The sequence below is a fragment of the Cibotium barometz genome, chromosome 40 (genome assembly GCF_041138505.1).
Source record: "Cibotium barometz isolate CiBa-2024 chromosome 40, ASM4113850v1, whole genome shotgun sequence".
Classification (NCBI taxonomy): domain Eukaryota; kingdom Viridiplantae; phylum Streptophyta; class Polypodiopsida; order Cyatheales; family Cibotiaceae; genus Cibotium; species Cibotium barometz.
In genome coordinates, this window is record NC_141085.1 from 22,098,228 (window position 1) to 22,112,492 (window position 14,265).

The following is a 14,265-nucleotide window of genomic DNA, read 5'->3' on the forward strand; positions in this document are numbered from 1 at the left end:
AGTGCTGAAATCTTGTAAACTCCATTCTCCACTCCGCCTTCCCAAACCACTTGGCCTGTTGCTTTGTCCCGGAGAGCAACAAAATGCTCATCAAACTCCACCCGTACGCCAGTCTTGCAAAACTGATGCACTGACAACAGATGAAAACCAAGTGCCGGAACATACAACACCTTGGAGGAATGCTTCCCCCCTCTGCCATCGGGAACTATCTCCATCCTGCCCTCACTGTGAACTGGGATAGTGGATGTATCACCAGTAAGAATATGACTAGAAAGCCTGCAGAGATCCTGTAAACCGGAACGGGAAGGAGTCATGTGCCTGGAAGCACCACTATCGAGAATCCACTCCCGAGTATCCGTTGCGGAGAGTCCTCCAATCTCCTCCCTGCCTAAAGAAAATGAAACATCGGTGTCCACCACCTCCAGGTGCACAAAAGCCGGAGTCTTCATGATTGCTGCTCAGGAATCTTCACCCTTCTCGGTCTTCCGCTTGGGACACTGCCTCCAATAGTGGCCTTTCTCGCCACAATCATTACAGGTCCTCTCTGCCTTCAGTTTCTCGCGGTCAACGTCAGACTTCTTCTCAGAAGACTTCTCCGATGAAGCCTTCCCTTTGCCCGAGTTATGGCCTTTCGACCGTTGGCCAGTTAAGGCCTCCGAACCTCCACCCTGAGGAGGGTTCGTGAATCGTTCCTCCTGGTCCAGGACCATGGGCACAAGCTCCTCCCACGTGATGGTGCTGAGCCTGCCATTGGTAATCAAAGACCAGTAAAATGCTGAGTACGAAGAGGGCAAGTGTGACAGCAACGTTATGGCCATGTCCTTTGACGATATCTCCTTCCTAGCCTGAAGAACTTCTTGCTGAAGAGCCTGCAGCTTGTTAATATGCTCCCGCATCGTCGATGACTTTGCAGGGTTCATAACCCGCATCTGTACTTCCAAGGAAATCCTCTTCATGGGCGATACCCTGTTGTAAAGTGAGGCCAAATGCTGCCATATACCTCTGGCCAGCGTCATATGCTTTACATGATTGATTACCTGGGGTGTGCAGTTGAGAAAGATAAACGAACGGACCCTGGGGTTGACATGATCCCACATCTGTGTCTGAGCCTCCCGGTCCTTCTGGATTGACGGTAACTCCCCTTCCTCAACTTTCGGCCGTGGAATCCCAACAACGACGAAATCAGCGAGGTCGTAAGACTCCAGAACAGATTCCATCATATCCTTCCATATGCCGTAGTTGCTCCCGTCCAACTGACGGTCCATTGGGAACGTGGGGAGTGTCGGGATCTTCACATGTCTCTCGGCCATCTCAAACAGATCTGCCATTGCGGGGATGTACTCTGAAAAGGGTGGGTTGGTGGGAACAAAGAAGAACTAACACCTGCAAGTGGCTGTCCAGCAAATCAGCCCGCTGTCCTCTTGCTTCTCCTCTTCCCGAATAGTCCAAAACAGTCCACCAATCAGCCACAAAACAGTCCCCCTCTTGCTCACACAAATCCCAAGACCTATCTAGAGCCTAGGGCTGTGATACCATGTCAGAATACGCAACGGAGATGATGACCAGATCTGGGAACACGAGCAAAAAAAAACGCATGCAGAAAAGTAGCACAAGAGAGAGAGAGAAGTAGGCGTGTAACTCTGCTCTAATATACACAAGAAGATCCCGGTATGATACAATGAGTGGTATGGGGGTGGGGGCCTATTTATATGCCCCCACATGTGCAGTCGGCCTACTGTAGGCAGCCGACTGTTGCCGAATCTCCACGACCAGCTAAAAAACAGCCAGTCGGTCAGTGTGTCAGTAGTCGGCCATCTCAGTAAGGGAGTCGTGGACCAATGCCTTCAGTCGGCCAGCTACTGGGCCCTCCTGCCACCTCAGGGCTGCCTCCCAAGCCACAGAAAAAATGGGAAAAATAGGGGAAAAATGCGGAGAGTGGGGAAAAATGATAAAACACCTGATAAGGGCGGGCACACCCACAACAAAGGCCCTGGTGTATAAATCTAGACAGGAGATGACTTCTAACAGTACCTTCCCCTTTGGGAATTGAAACTTTGGAAACTTCGCACCTTTTTGAAGGTTCTGACAACCCTTGCCCACTATGAGGTGTCCCCGATATCGCTCGTAAGAGAAATTAAAAGGAGAAATCAACGATTCTCAAACCCCTCTCCAAAGAGGCAGTGGAATCTCCTTTGGATGTCATAGTATGCTATGCATTTGCAAATGTAGTGCTTCGCGAGAGAGTGTTACATGTGTTGCAGTTGCAGAAGCGTGGTCTTGATTAACGTAAGCAAGAGAGATTAACACGCTAATCCTATTGTTTAGTCCACGCTCACAAACGACAAGAGATGTAACCCTAATCTACTGTATAGTCCAAAACATGAATATGTACAATGGTTCTTGGATCTACACTTAGATCTGGTTCATGCATCTAGCCTAGTGTGCATACAAAAGATCTTGTCTTAGAGACCCCTTCACTTGCAGACTGAGGCGTGTTTTCCTCCTCGTTGCTGGTCACCTTGGTTCGCGACACTTCTTGTGATGCATTTTCTTACTTGTAGACTGCCTCTGGCCACTTTGCCGATCGCGGATGCATATCTGCTTGCTTTTCCGGTAAAACTCTTCCATCAAAGCTGCAATCATCTCCGTTAGAGTGAGGGTCTTTGCTCACCCCTCGATAGGCGGGGCGCTCACAGTGGCTCCAACTGTGTTAAGGTGTGCTGCTTGGTCCATCTGGTGGGATTGTCTGAATCTGAGGGCCCTCGTGATCGTTGTCGGCGCTGGGCGGGTGCCTCCATCTTGGGTCGGGTGAATTTTAAAAGAAGCTTGTGTTGTGTCACACGCGGAAGCTCTGGGAGTCTTCTTTTAGCCCTAAACACCATCTTGGAACATGCTTGATGCAAAACGCATACAGAAGACAGAGAAGAGAGAGAGATATAGCTGAGTATTCAGTATATTCATAATGTCCAAAAAGGAAGTACAAGTCTTGCAGCCCTTGGCTGCCTTGAAAAGGTAGAAAATACCTAATCTAACCCTAAGTCTATGACCCAATCCACTAGGGACTGAATGCCCAACTATGAGCCAAGCGATTGCTGTATATAGCCCTTTGAAGAATTTGTGGACTCTAGCCGCCGATAGGACTGCTGTCGGCCAGGGCCTTGGACACAAAATATTCAAAATGCTGCCAATGCCTTGTGATGTTGTAGCCCAAACTCTTGTCCTAAATCTTGTCTTTATTCTGCTGCCCTTCAAGGATTAGCTTCTGGAATGAGCATGGACATGACATCCCCCTCTGCTAAACTCGATGACAGGATTCCAACTTCTATTCTTGGATGACTGTCATCATCCCATGTCTATTCACGGAGTCCCAAACCTGTTATCCTTCTCTTCCTGGTAGCCTTTTCACTAAAAACCCTACCCGGTCTCCAAATCCACTGTAACTCTGATGATGATCTATGCATCTATTCCATCCTATCCCTTTTCCCTTCATCCTTGAACACTTTCTCTGGTCTTCTTTCCTGAGTATTGAGTTTGGCGCTCTCAATCCACCCCTTGGAGGATCATCCTGTCACAAACCCCTATATTCTAGGGACATGCGGATGCGTGTCAGGCCTAGAAACATGCGGATGCATGTATGTATTATACCTAGGCATGTGTGTGGATCATATGAGTGGATGCATATGAGTCCAAGGACATGGCAGGACATTTGTGGACTTTCGGGCGGTGCCCGTGTGGATTCCGGCCATGCACACATGGTGTGTTATGATGGCAGGCGGAATATTTTCAAGTACAAGAATGATGATAGGTGGTTCTCCAAGTTTACATGAGCATAATGCATAAATGATGCATGCCATAACTTTATTTTACTTTGTGTGACATTGTCTTGCTGCCTGGACAATGCTTGTTATTTTGGCTTGTGAAGTCCGAGGGACCGGGGACGCCCGGGCACCTTGTGGACACGTGTGTGCACTCCTGTTTGGGCCTAAAACTGTGGGCTTATGGGTTTTGCAGGTGGTAAGGCGGGCTTTCCAAGACCAGGTGGTGGATAGCTTGCCAGAAGATGGCAGCAGTTGGCAGGAACTTTCCAGTACTGATGTTGGTAGTTCTTGTGTTCGTCAGTCAGAGGAAGCTGAACAGGTCACTTATGCTCTGATGTCTCGTAGTATTCTGGACAAAGAACCTCCAGTAGATGAGGATGTTCTTTCCACGGGGACCTTTCGGAAAGCCAGGCAGGTGATTACTTGCAGAAGGAGGTGGTTTCTCCAGGCTTTGTGGTTCTGGATTCAGAGGGGGTGGTTGACAGGTTTCATTAGGTTTCCAGGACTTGTGTGTGCACCGTAACAGGTGTTGATCCTTGTGAGTAGTGTACTGCCTCTTTTACTCAGAAGCTGTATGGTTCATTGATCTGGTTGATGGACACCAGATTGGACGAGAGCTTCATGATGAGGCAGTTGAGCTCATGGTTGCAAATGTCTCTTTGGGAGACAGGATTGCGTTTTCTGTGGTTTCTGCGGCATGCGAAGGATCATGGACTCTTGTACACAGGAGGGGGATTGATTGATGGAGTCCGACTCCACGGTTGGAGTGACTCGGTTTGGGGACGAGATCCGGACACGAGGAGATCTGCTTCAGACCCAGGAGCAGTTTTATGGAGCAGTGAGCAGCAGTCATCTTTTGCCTTGTCGAGCACAGAGGCAGAGTACCGGGCTGCTTATGATGCTGCTTGTGAGGTGGTGAGGATGCAGAGATTGCACTGTAGGTTTGGGCTTCCACTGGAGGAACCCATGGTCATCCAGAGGCACTTTGTTCGTGAACAGATCGTTGCTTTGATGACATCTTGCTAGAGTTCTGTTTGACGGAGGACAGTACGGTGGACCTCTTCACGAAGTCGCTCTCTCAGGATTTGCTCAGGCGGCACCACAGCTCCATGTGGTTGGTTTAACAGCCAGGAGCTGAGAGGGGGTGTTAGAAGTCATCTCCTGTCTAGATTTATACACCAGGGCCTTTGTTGTGGGTGTGCCCGCCCTTATCAGGTGTTTTATCATTTTTCCCCACTCTCCGCATTTTTCCCCTATTTTTCCCATTTTTTCTGTGGCTTGGGAGGCAGCCCTGAGGTGGCGGGAGGGCCCAGTAGCTGGCCGACTGAAGGCATTGGTCCACGACTCCCTTACTGAGATGGTCGACTGCTGACACACTGACCGACCGGCTGTTTTTTAGCTGGTCGTGGAGATTCAGTCAACTGCCTACAGCAAGCCGACTGCAAGCCGACTGCACATGTGGGGGCATATAAATAGGCCCCCACCCCCATACCACTCATTGTATCATACCGGGATCTTCTTGTGTATATCAGAGCAGAGTTACACGCCTACTTCTCTCTCTCTCTTGTGCTGTTTTCCTGCATGCGTTTTTTTTTGCTCGTGTTCCCAGATCTGGTCATCATCTCCGCTGCATATTCTGACAGGTACTGTGTGCATGTACAAATGTACAATACATACTGTCACGTGCACACCTTAATCCAGTGCCACGTAGACAAAATTATTACTTGAAGCTACCTAAAGGGCATATATGGGCAGTTTGGAGCAGTTTTATGTCACGTGCACACCTTAATCCTGTGCCACGTAGACATGATTATTCCTTGCAGGCGCCTTAAGGGCAAAGTTAGAGGTGGTATATGGGCAGTTTGGAGCCAATTTGGTGGCCCTATAGATGCCTGGAGGTGACCAAGACATGCAACAATGGTTGGGACATATTATGGGCACAATATGAACACATTTTATGACATTTTTGATGACTTTTTATGGCCTGAAAAGTGAAAACCAACCTGATTATGACTTGCTATCACTTTACTATATAAAGGCAGGTCAAGGGTCATTCATAATCATTCAAAGACAGAGATTGCAGAGCCAAGACCAGCGACATGCAGTCTAACCCGGAGGTGCCCAAGACATGCAACAATGGTTGGGACATATTATGGGCACAATATGAACACATTTTATGACATTTTTGATTACTTTTTATGGCCTGAAAAGTGAAAACCAACCTGATTACGACTTGCTATCGTTTTACTATATAAAGGCAGGTCATGGGTCATTCATAATCATTCAAAGACAGAGATTGCAGAGCCAAGATCAGCGACATGCAGTCTAACAGTTTGGATCAGCCAAGTACATCTCCAAATCAGCATTTTCCACTAACGCAGTGGAGAACAGTAAGCATAAGTTCATTCATAGCATTCATAGTCTAGATCCACATTGGATCTATGACAATCATTGTAATTACTCATTCATTCAATAATATATAGTAAGAGTAGGTTAGGTAAAGAGTCTCTCTCTTCTCCTTCTGTCTGCTTCTCTATGTTATGAGCATGTGATTAGCGTTAGTCTTTATTGCTTTGCGTTAATCATCATTAAGCACACTCCGCATAGTAGCCATGTTACATTTTAACAGCCCTATTAGGTGCCCAAAGGTGCCCAAGACATGCACCAATGGTTGGGACAGACTATGGACACAATATGAATGCATTTTATAATATTTTTGATGACTTTTTGTATACGACTTGCTATTTAAATCCCTATAAAAGGACAAGTCAAGGATCATTCCAAGAATCTAGAGAAAGGGGAAGGACTCCAATAACCCCTGCTCTTTTGGAAAGAAGAAGATGGTGAAATGCTTCACTACGACGGATGGAAAGCCAAGACCAAGGGCATGCAGCCACGTCATCTGTATCAGCCAAGTACGCCTCCAAATCAACATTTCCATTAAACCACAGAGGAGGACACTAAGTCTAAGTTAATGCATAGCAAATAGGGCTTAGATCTCTTTGCAAATCATTATAATTTGCTAATATACAATAGGAGTCGAGTGTCACGTGCATCCCGCACTTGGATGCCACGTCGACATATTTGAACAAGAAGGTGCAGGACTTGGAGTGGAAACTGGTCCCATGTAAGCCCGATCTGGGACGAGTCAGCCAGGGTTCCACTCTACGCATTCGAGATCACGTGTGCATTGTCCTGCACATGAAGCAATGCCAGTCCGTACTGTGAGTCTCCCTCTGGAACGATGTTAGATGACCTGTGTGTTTGGTTTGCAACCAGATGTCGGGCATCTGTAGAAGCATGTAGGATTTGCAGGTAGACAGGGCCAACTCTTAGGATACCCAAGAGGGGCCAGGCAGGCCCCAGGACTTGACCACCAGCCCAAGGATGGGTTGGGCAAGCTATCAGCCAGCCCAAGAGGGCTTGGCAAGGCAGCCGACTGGCCTATGAGCCAACCCAGCCAGGCGGCCAGGCCTGGGTGCTACCCAACACCCAGTTGGCCAGGCCAAAAGGCTACCCAACACCCAGTCGGCCAGGTGTGCAGGGGCTGCCCAACAGCCAGGGAAGTGCCCAATGGCCAGCCTTTTAGTAGTGTGAAACGATTATATTAAAAAGCATTTATTACATAAAGAACCAGGTCGTGGAGGGAAAATAGAACCAGCTGACTTGCTTATGTAGAAGGGTATAAATACCCAAGCTAGAAATCAGTAGTTCCATCTCATTATTCACAAGGGTTGCTACATTCCAAGGGCCAAGACAGCCAAGGGGAAGTGCTCAGCCAAGGTGAAGAAGTGCAAGTCAAGAACCAGTCTTTATTTCAGATTTACATCATTCTAATAAAGCAAATATACTATTCGTGGTGGGGACCCTACAGAGGGTATTTGGGACCCAATACTGTGTCCTCTTCCCCCCCGCGCCCCCCCCTCCCCCTTCTCTCTCTCTCGGACCAAGCCTCCACACTCCAACGTGCCCAACGCCCCCCTGTCGGCCACGATCACCTCATTAGCTCCAGATCCGGGACATGCTCCACTGCCATCGAGCTACCTTTCCACGTGACAGTTGAGGGAGACCTCTCGGCCATACTCATTAGCCCCATGCTTGATATTTTGGAGAGTGGTATACGATCTACTCGGAGCTGATGCTGCTCTCATGTTTCTATGTTCTTAGTATTTCCATGATGAGTTTCCATGGACAGTTTTGTATCACCCAAGTGAGATAGCTATGTTAATGTTTTCTTTTTGTTTTATTTTCCATTCCATGATGAGATATGCCATGGACATTATTGTATCACTTTGGTCTCATAGGCCCAGTGGGTCTTTAGTAGACGCTTAATCTCTCTCTCTCTCTCTCTCTCTCTCTCTCTCTCTCTCTCTACACATCTTCTTCAACCAGGGTTCCACTCTACGCGTCCGAGGTCAGGTGTGCATTGTCGTACACATGAAGTGGTGCCAACCCGTACCGTGAATCTCCCTCTCGAATGATGTCAAATGACCTGTGTGTTTGGTTTGCAACTAGATGCCGGGCCTCTGTAGAAGCATGTAGGATTTGCAGGTAGACGGGGCCAACTCTTAGGGCTATCCCAGGAAAAGAGATGACATATCTCTTGGGTAGGCTTAGGCTACCCAAGAGGGGCCAGGCAGGCCCAAGGACTTGCCCACCAGCCCAAGGAGGGGCTGGGCAGGCTGTCGGCCAGCCCAAGTGGACTTGGCCAGGCAGCCGACTGGCCTATGAGCCAGCCCAGCGAGGCGGCCAAGCCTGGGTGCTACCAAGTGCCCAATCGGCCAGGCCAAAAGGCTGCCCAGCACCCAGTCGGCCAAGGCCAGGGGGCTGCCCAGCAGCCCGCGCAAGTGCTGCCCAGCAGCCAGGGAAGAGCCCAGTGGCCAGCCTTTTAGTAGTGTGAAACAATTATATTAAAAAGCATTTATTACATAAAGAACCAGGTTGTGGAGGGAAAATAGAACCAGCCGACTTGCTCATGAAAAGGGTATAAATAACCCTAATTCTTGGGCATTATTTGTATGGGATTAGACACTGACATTGGATACATTTCTCTGTTAAGATCTTCCCAATTTCATAGCATATAATGACTTCCCACATGTTCATTGAAAAATTCAATGGAGAGAGTTTCCACACCTAGCAGACTAAGCTGAAGTTTTGTCTAATGAGAGGACTTTGTCCTCACCACATTAAAGAACCTACCCAATCTCACCTTGGAAGGGGTCATAGCCCCCTTCAAGAGAGAAGAAAGGAAGCTAAAAAACAAAGAAACAGGGGGGGGGGAGGCGGAAGTTCCTTCACAAAGTGTAGAACTTCAAAGGTATTGAGTGTTTCCTTTGTGGTAGGAACAATCATGCAGAGATGGATTGCTATTCAAAAAAGCCGTGTAAACATTGTGGGAAAAACCACCACAATGTAAAGAATTGCTTTCACAAAAAGGCAGATGCCAATATCATTGAGAAGGCAGAGCTTTCCATAGAGTAAGCAAACTGTTGTTATGATGATTGGACTTTTTAAAGTCTAAGATATGTGTTGTTTTCTGTTGAATTGTGTGTGTATGTGACTTGATCCTTGTTTGTCCTTACCCATGGGATCCCATAACTCGCCTGTGAAACTAGAGCAATGTAATTTATCCTTGACTAGGAAAACTACATTAGAAACCATGAGCATAGATTTATCCTTGACACAATATAAGGTAATCCCTTGAGGGGGGGTTTGTTGGGAGTCAAGGTCTTACTTATGTATGAACCCACAATATGAGTGGTACTGTGTTTTTGTGTGAACCACCTCTTAGGAGTAAGAATAATATCTAGATAATTTGTGTGTGCTATGACATAAACAATGATGTAAGAAGGGAAATCTTTGTAACCTATTAAGGTACTTGTACTTCACTGAATCAATCAAGCAACAGTCACATCATTCAGTCGTGTACTTTACTCTCTCTCTAAGAGCTATGTTCTCTCTCTTCTCTCTCTATCCTTCTCCACACACACACATGACATGAAGATCTTCCAACCACCATAGCTGAGCACTGTACCTACAAACCCTAACCCTAGCTGCTTTCAACAATTAGCATTTATCTCCGTACCTTAGGGTCAGTCATCATTAAGCACGCTCCGCATTGTAGTCATTTTACATTGATATCAGAGCCTAGGGCAATCCTAGGTACGCATGCTGAATTAGGGTTTTTTGAAAATAGGGTTTGCGTTTTAGGGTTTGCATGCCAAAATTAGGGTTTTCCCTTTTTGCATTGGTTCAACCCTTGTATCAATATTCTCAACCCCATTTCAACTTGCATAGAAAATTAGAGTTTACGTTTTTGCATAGGCAACCAAATTAGGTTTTGTGTTTTTGCATATGGAATCAACTTTGAGCATGAGCATTAGGGTTCTATGCATAGGTCTTGCATATAGTTTTGCATGCAGATTGTGTCAAGTTTATGTAACTATTTGGCCCTCCTAGCTCTTTTTCAACTTTGATTAAAGTTGAGTAATGTTTTATTATTAAAAGTCAAAAAAGACAAAAGCAGAGTTAAAAAAGAGAAAAGCAAAGCTTGGCCCACTTTTGGCAAAAAAGCAAGGCCTTCCTCAAGTATAAAGGAGTAAGAGCCTTCCTTGTTGATTATCTTCAAGAGCGTGGAGACTCTCAAGAGAGCAAGGAGTTCCTCATCAACTCCATATTCATCCTCATCTCTCTCTCTACCCGCCTACTGTTTGGTTGCACCGCCCAGAACCTCTTGCGTCGCCCTGTGCCACCTACCGCCATCAGCTGAGCCACCAGCTCCGCCGCCGCCGCCTATGCAAAGCCGTCGGCCGCCCATAGCCACCAGCACTACTACCTTGGTGTTTACTTTTTCGAAAAGCTTCTTGAAGATCTTCCTACAGATTGGGTATTGAGTTTTCTTGGACATCTTTGAGATTTGGATTTGGATTTGGATTTGGATTTGGACTTGGACTTGGGATTGGACTTGGAACTTGGACTTAGATTTGAGATTTGAATTTGGAACTTGGACTTGGATTTGAACTTGGACTTGGGATTGGACTTGGATATTGGATTTGAATTTGGATTCGCTGGACTTGGAATCATTGGATTTGGATCTGGTACTAGCCCGGTGAAAGATACTTGTGGGTCATTCCCGTGGTGTGCTCGGCATCAGAGATCTCGTGCCTCGACATCGACCTCGACTTGGATATCCTACATCGGCATATCTGTTTGTTTTGTATTCATTGATTGTATTGATCCTGGCCAGCATGCCCGTGGATTGTTCCTGAATAAATTCCTGAAAGGGGGCAGGCCCTGTTTCCCATTCAATGTGGTGTACTGTGCAAGATCCCTATTCCCTTCTCTGTCTCCCCTCTCTCTCTCTATATCTTTATCTCTTGGACACATGTGTGAGTCTGTCATGTGGCTTTCCAGAACTTGCTGGGAAGCTGTGGGTGAATAAGTGAGGAAATGGCAGCTGCCACAGCACTATCACTTTGAGATTCTCTCTCATTCCATGCCACCACAACTGCTTGCCCTCCCTGCTCTCACTTTCCAGCCATGAGTCCTGTGTTGTTGCTAAATCTGGCGTTTCTCACCATCTTCTTTTGACACCTATTTCCCAAGCATCCCACTACATCTATGTATTACTAAAGGAACATAAGGTGACAAATCAGAGCAGGTTGATTAAGGTCTCCCCGATGCCTCCCCTCTTCGCATTGGCTAGCTCAGGCACTGGGGAATCCCACAAATACAGGACATGTAATTTCATGAGTCTACACCACTATAATAAATGAGTCAAATGTATACGTATATAAAAATTCATATTAAGACATCATCAGGCCTCCTAAACCTCTACAATCAATGTTTGTTGGGCAGGAACTTACCTTATCTAGCTTTTCGAAAGAGTTGGCACGCCTAGGGATCCAGCCTCTGATGGCCTCTCCTGCGACTGCGGAAAGCCAACCGGGCCAGCCAGCAGCAACTTGCTCTCCTTCGACATGTTTAGGAAGGTTACTTAGCCTGGAAATTTCTTGGACTTGCCTTTCTCTTCTTCTGGAGGAAGCAATAGGTGCAAGGGCTTGGGGGGCTTCATTATTGGGGTTGATGTGCTGCTGCTGCTGCTGCTGCTGCTGCTGAAGTTGGTGTTCTTGTTGATGTTGATGTTGAAGCCTCCTCCTTTCTCTCTCCTGCTGCTCAGCAAGTACCCCACTCAAGGGCTGGGAAACGTTCACTTTGGCCGATGCACTGGAGTATCTTGCTGAAGATTGGCGCGAAGGCTTTGCCTTTGGGCTGGGTGAGGGCTCATCCAGAACCTCTCGCTTACTGCAAGCACAGCCCATTGCTGCTCATGGGCAATCTGTGTGTGTGTGTGTGTGTGTGTGTGTGTGTGTGTGTGCGCGTGTGTGCACACCAATCAGATCAACTACAGAGTCTAATCAGATGACCTAAATCCAGATTCTTCAAAAATCAGATCGCCCACGTAATCTAATCACTCCAGGAAGAAAACCCAAGTCCAGATTCTTGGAACAATTATGCGATCTGCAGGTGTTTGGTGAAGGGGGCGATATTCAGCGAAAGCTTGGAAAGAAACTGCGATCTACCTTAAGAGGCAATTCATTAACCCTGGATAACATGAAGAGACGATCAACAGCGCCCGCGCAATCGATTCCCGACTAACCGTGCGTCGGAAGCGTTCATGGCACTGGAAGGTCGATTTGACCCGGACCACGCCCACGCTGGCCTGTCGCGTGCCATTAGACTGTGCATGCACTTGTCCGGACCCACCAGTAATCGCAATCATACTTTCCGTGCACTTGTGTCCGGACCCACAACTAAGAGCATGTCTTTTTGGTTTTTTTGACCCAGGGTCAACTATGCACAGATGTGCCCCGTTAAACTCGATCTTGTGCGTTGAAGCCCGCTCGGACAATGTGTGTAATCAGCTTGAAGTTGAGGCATACCGGAGGAGATCTTGCTTCACCTTAAGATGGGTTTAGTCCTCATCCAAAAATGCCTCATAGAACAAGGTTTCTTTTTTTATAGATTTCTTATTTGTATAGTCACACATCCAGGCAGTGCAGCAAGCACGAATCGAATCCACAACCTCCCAAGAATGGCCTACAAGGTTTTAAGTCTTCACATGTGGTGGTCCAAGTAATAGGCCCGTCATCTTCCATGTCAAACAACATAGGCCCCTTCATGATGTCCACGAGGAAGAGAGGCCCACCATCATCTTCCACGCCTAACCACTTAGGCCGGTTCTTGAGGTCACAGGAAAAGGTTTAAATCCACTCTTTTTACCATTTTGCATGTAATTTTTGATGTGCTTCCAAGTTTTCTCCAAGTGTTTCATGGCCAAAATGCCCAATAATGGGTATTGATGGTGGTTAAAAATCAAGCATGTCCGAGAACCAACGTGTAAACATTTTCTTCTACAAAACTTGTAGATAATGATGGCACAATAAGTTATTGTATTCTCAAATTATTTGTGGAGTTTTGTAACCTCCATCTAGGCACATCTCCCTATTGGGCCACCATCACTCCACCTCTCTCTCCCCATCTCCCATCCACTCAACCCACCTTCTTTTGTGGGGACACCCTCTTGTTCCCCACCATTACCTCCTTGAAAGATCCACACTCACTCTTCCATCAAAAGTTTAGGCCTAGTGTCGGCTTGCCTACTTCACCCAATATGCTCTAGAGACCCACAACCGTTTTTTGGTTGAATTCCACAAGCAAACAATTTTAAGATTGAACTAAATATGTGTGCCATCTATTGAGTAATATCCCCATGCCTATCAAGGAGCATAAACAGTGCCATAAATAATCATCTCTACGCCATCAAAACCTTTCACTTTTCTTCAATGTGCACTAACTTTTATAATATAATCACAATGTATAAACGTGACTTCACTTGATTAAGCCAAAATAATATGCTTGGTTTCAATATGACTATGGTTGGTGAATCCCAAATTAGGTGCATAGATGTTGATTTATGACATATTTTAATTTGTGACGTGCAATTCAAAAGCTCTCCTATATCAAAATGTCAAAACAAACTTTCAATGCCTTATCCATGCTGGGGTCATATGCCCTACCTTAAAAAGTACACTTGTTTTATAAAGAGTTGTTTTCAAAAGCTATTAATGCACTACAAATCTTTATAAGAAACATTGGATCATCATCAAACTTTGAGTAGTGATATTACTTGCACGTGTTCTTGTCAAATTATGTCTTAGGTTTAAACGTTTTTTTTTTGCCCTAGCTACTATTCAATCGACAATATTGCGCCTCTCTCACTCAACCTACCAAGAGTAGGGGAGAGGCTATTATGCACTAGTGATGGATCGGGTGTCCGTCGGCTTAGGCAAGTGGATTGAACACAAGACCTCTTGATGAAGAGTCCGATTACTACCAACTCACTTACGAAGCCATGAATCGTATGTTGAAACCTTATCAAGATAAT

At 46.4% G+C, this 14,265-nt stretch overlaps 1 protein-coding gene across 1 annotated transcript in view; it reads right to left on the minus strand.

Moving 5' to 3' along the window:
• The window catches only part of LOC147615317 (putative serine/threonine-protein kinase At1g54610), a 63,998-nt gene extending 51,423 nt beyond the window's left edge, over positions 1-12,575 (minus strand). The window contains exon 1 of the mRNA XM_086779396.1: positions 11,684-12,575. Coding sequence (XP_086635522.1) covers positions 11,684-12,139 — 456 coding nt within the window. The 5' untranslated portion in view covers positions 12,140-12,575. The remainder of the gene's footprint in view (positions 1-11,683) is intronic.
• Positions 12,576-14,265: the final 1,690 nt, after the last annotated feature.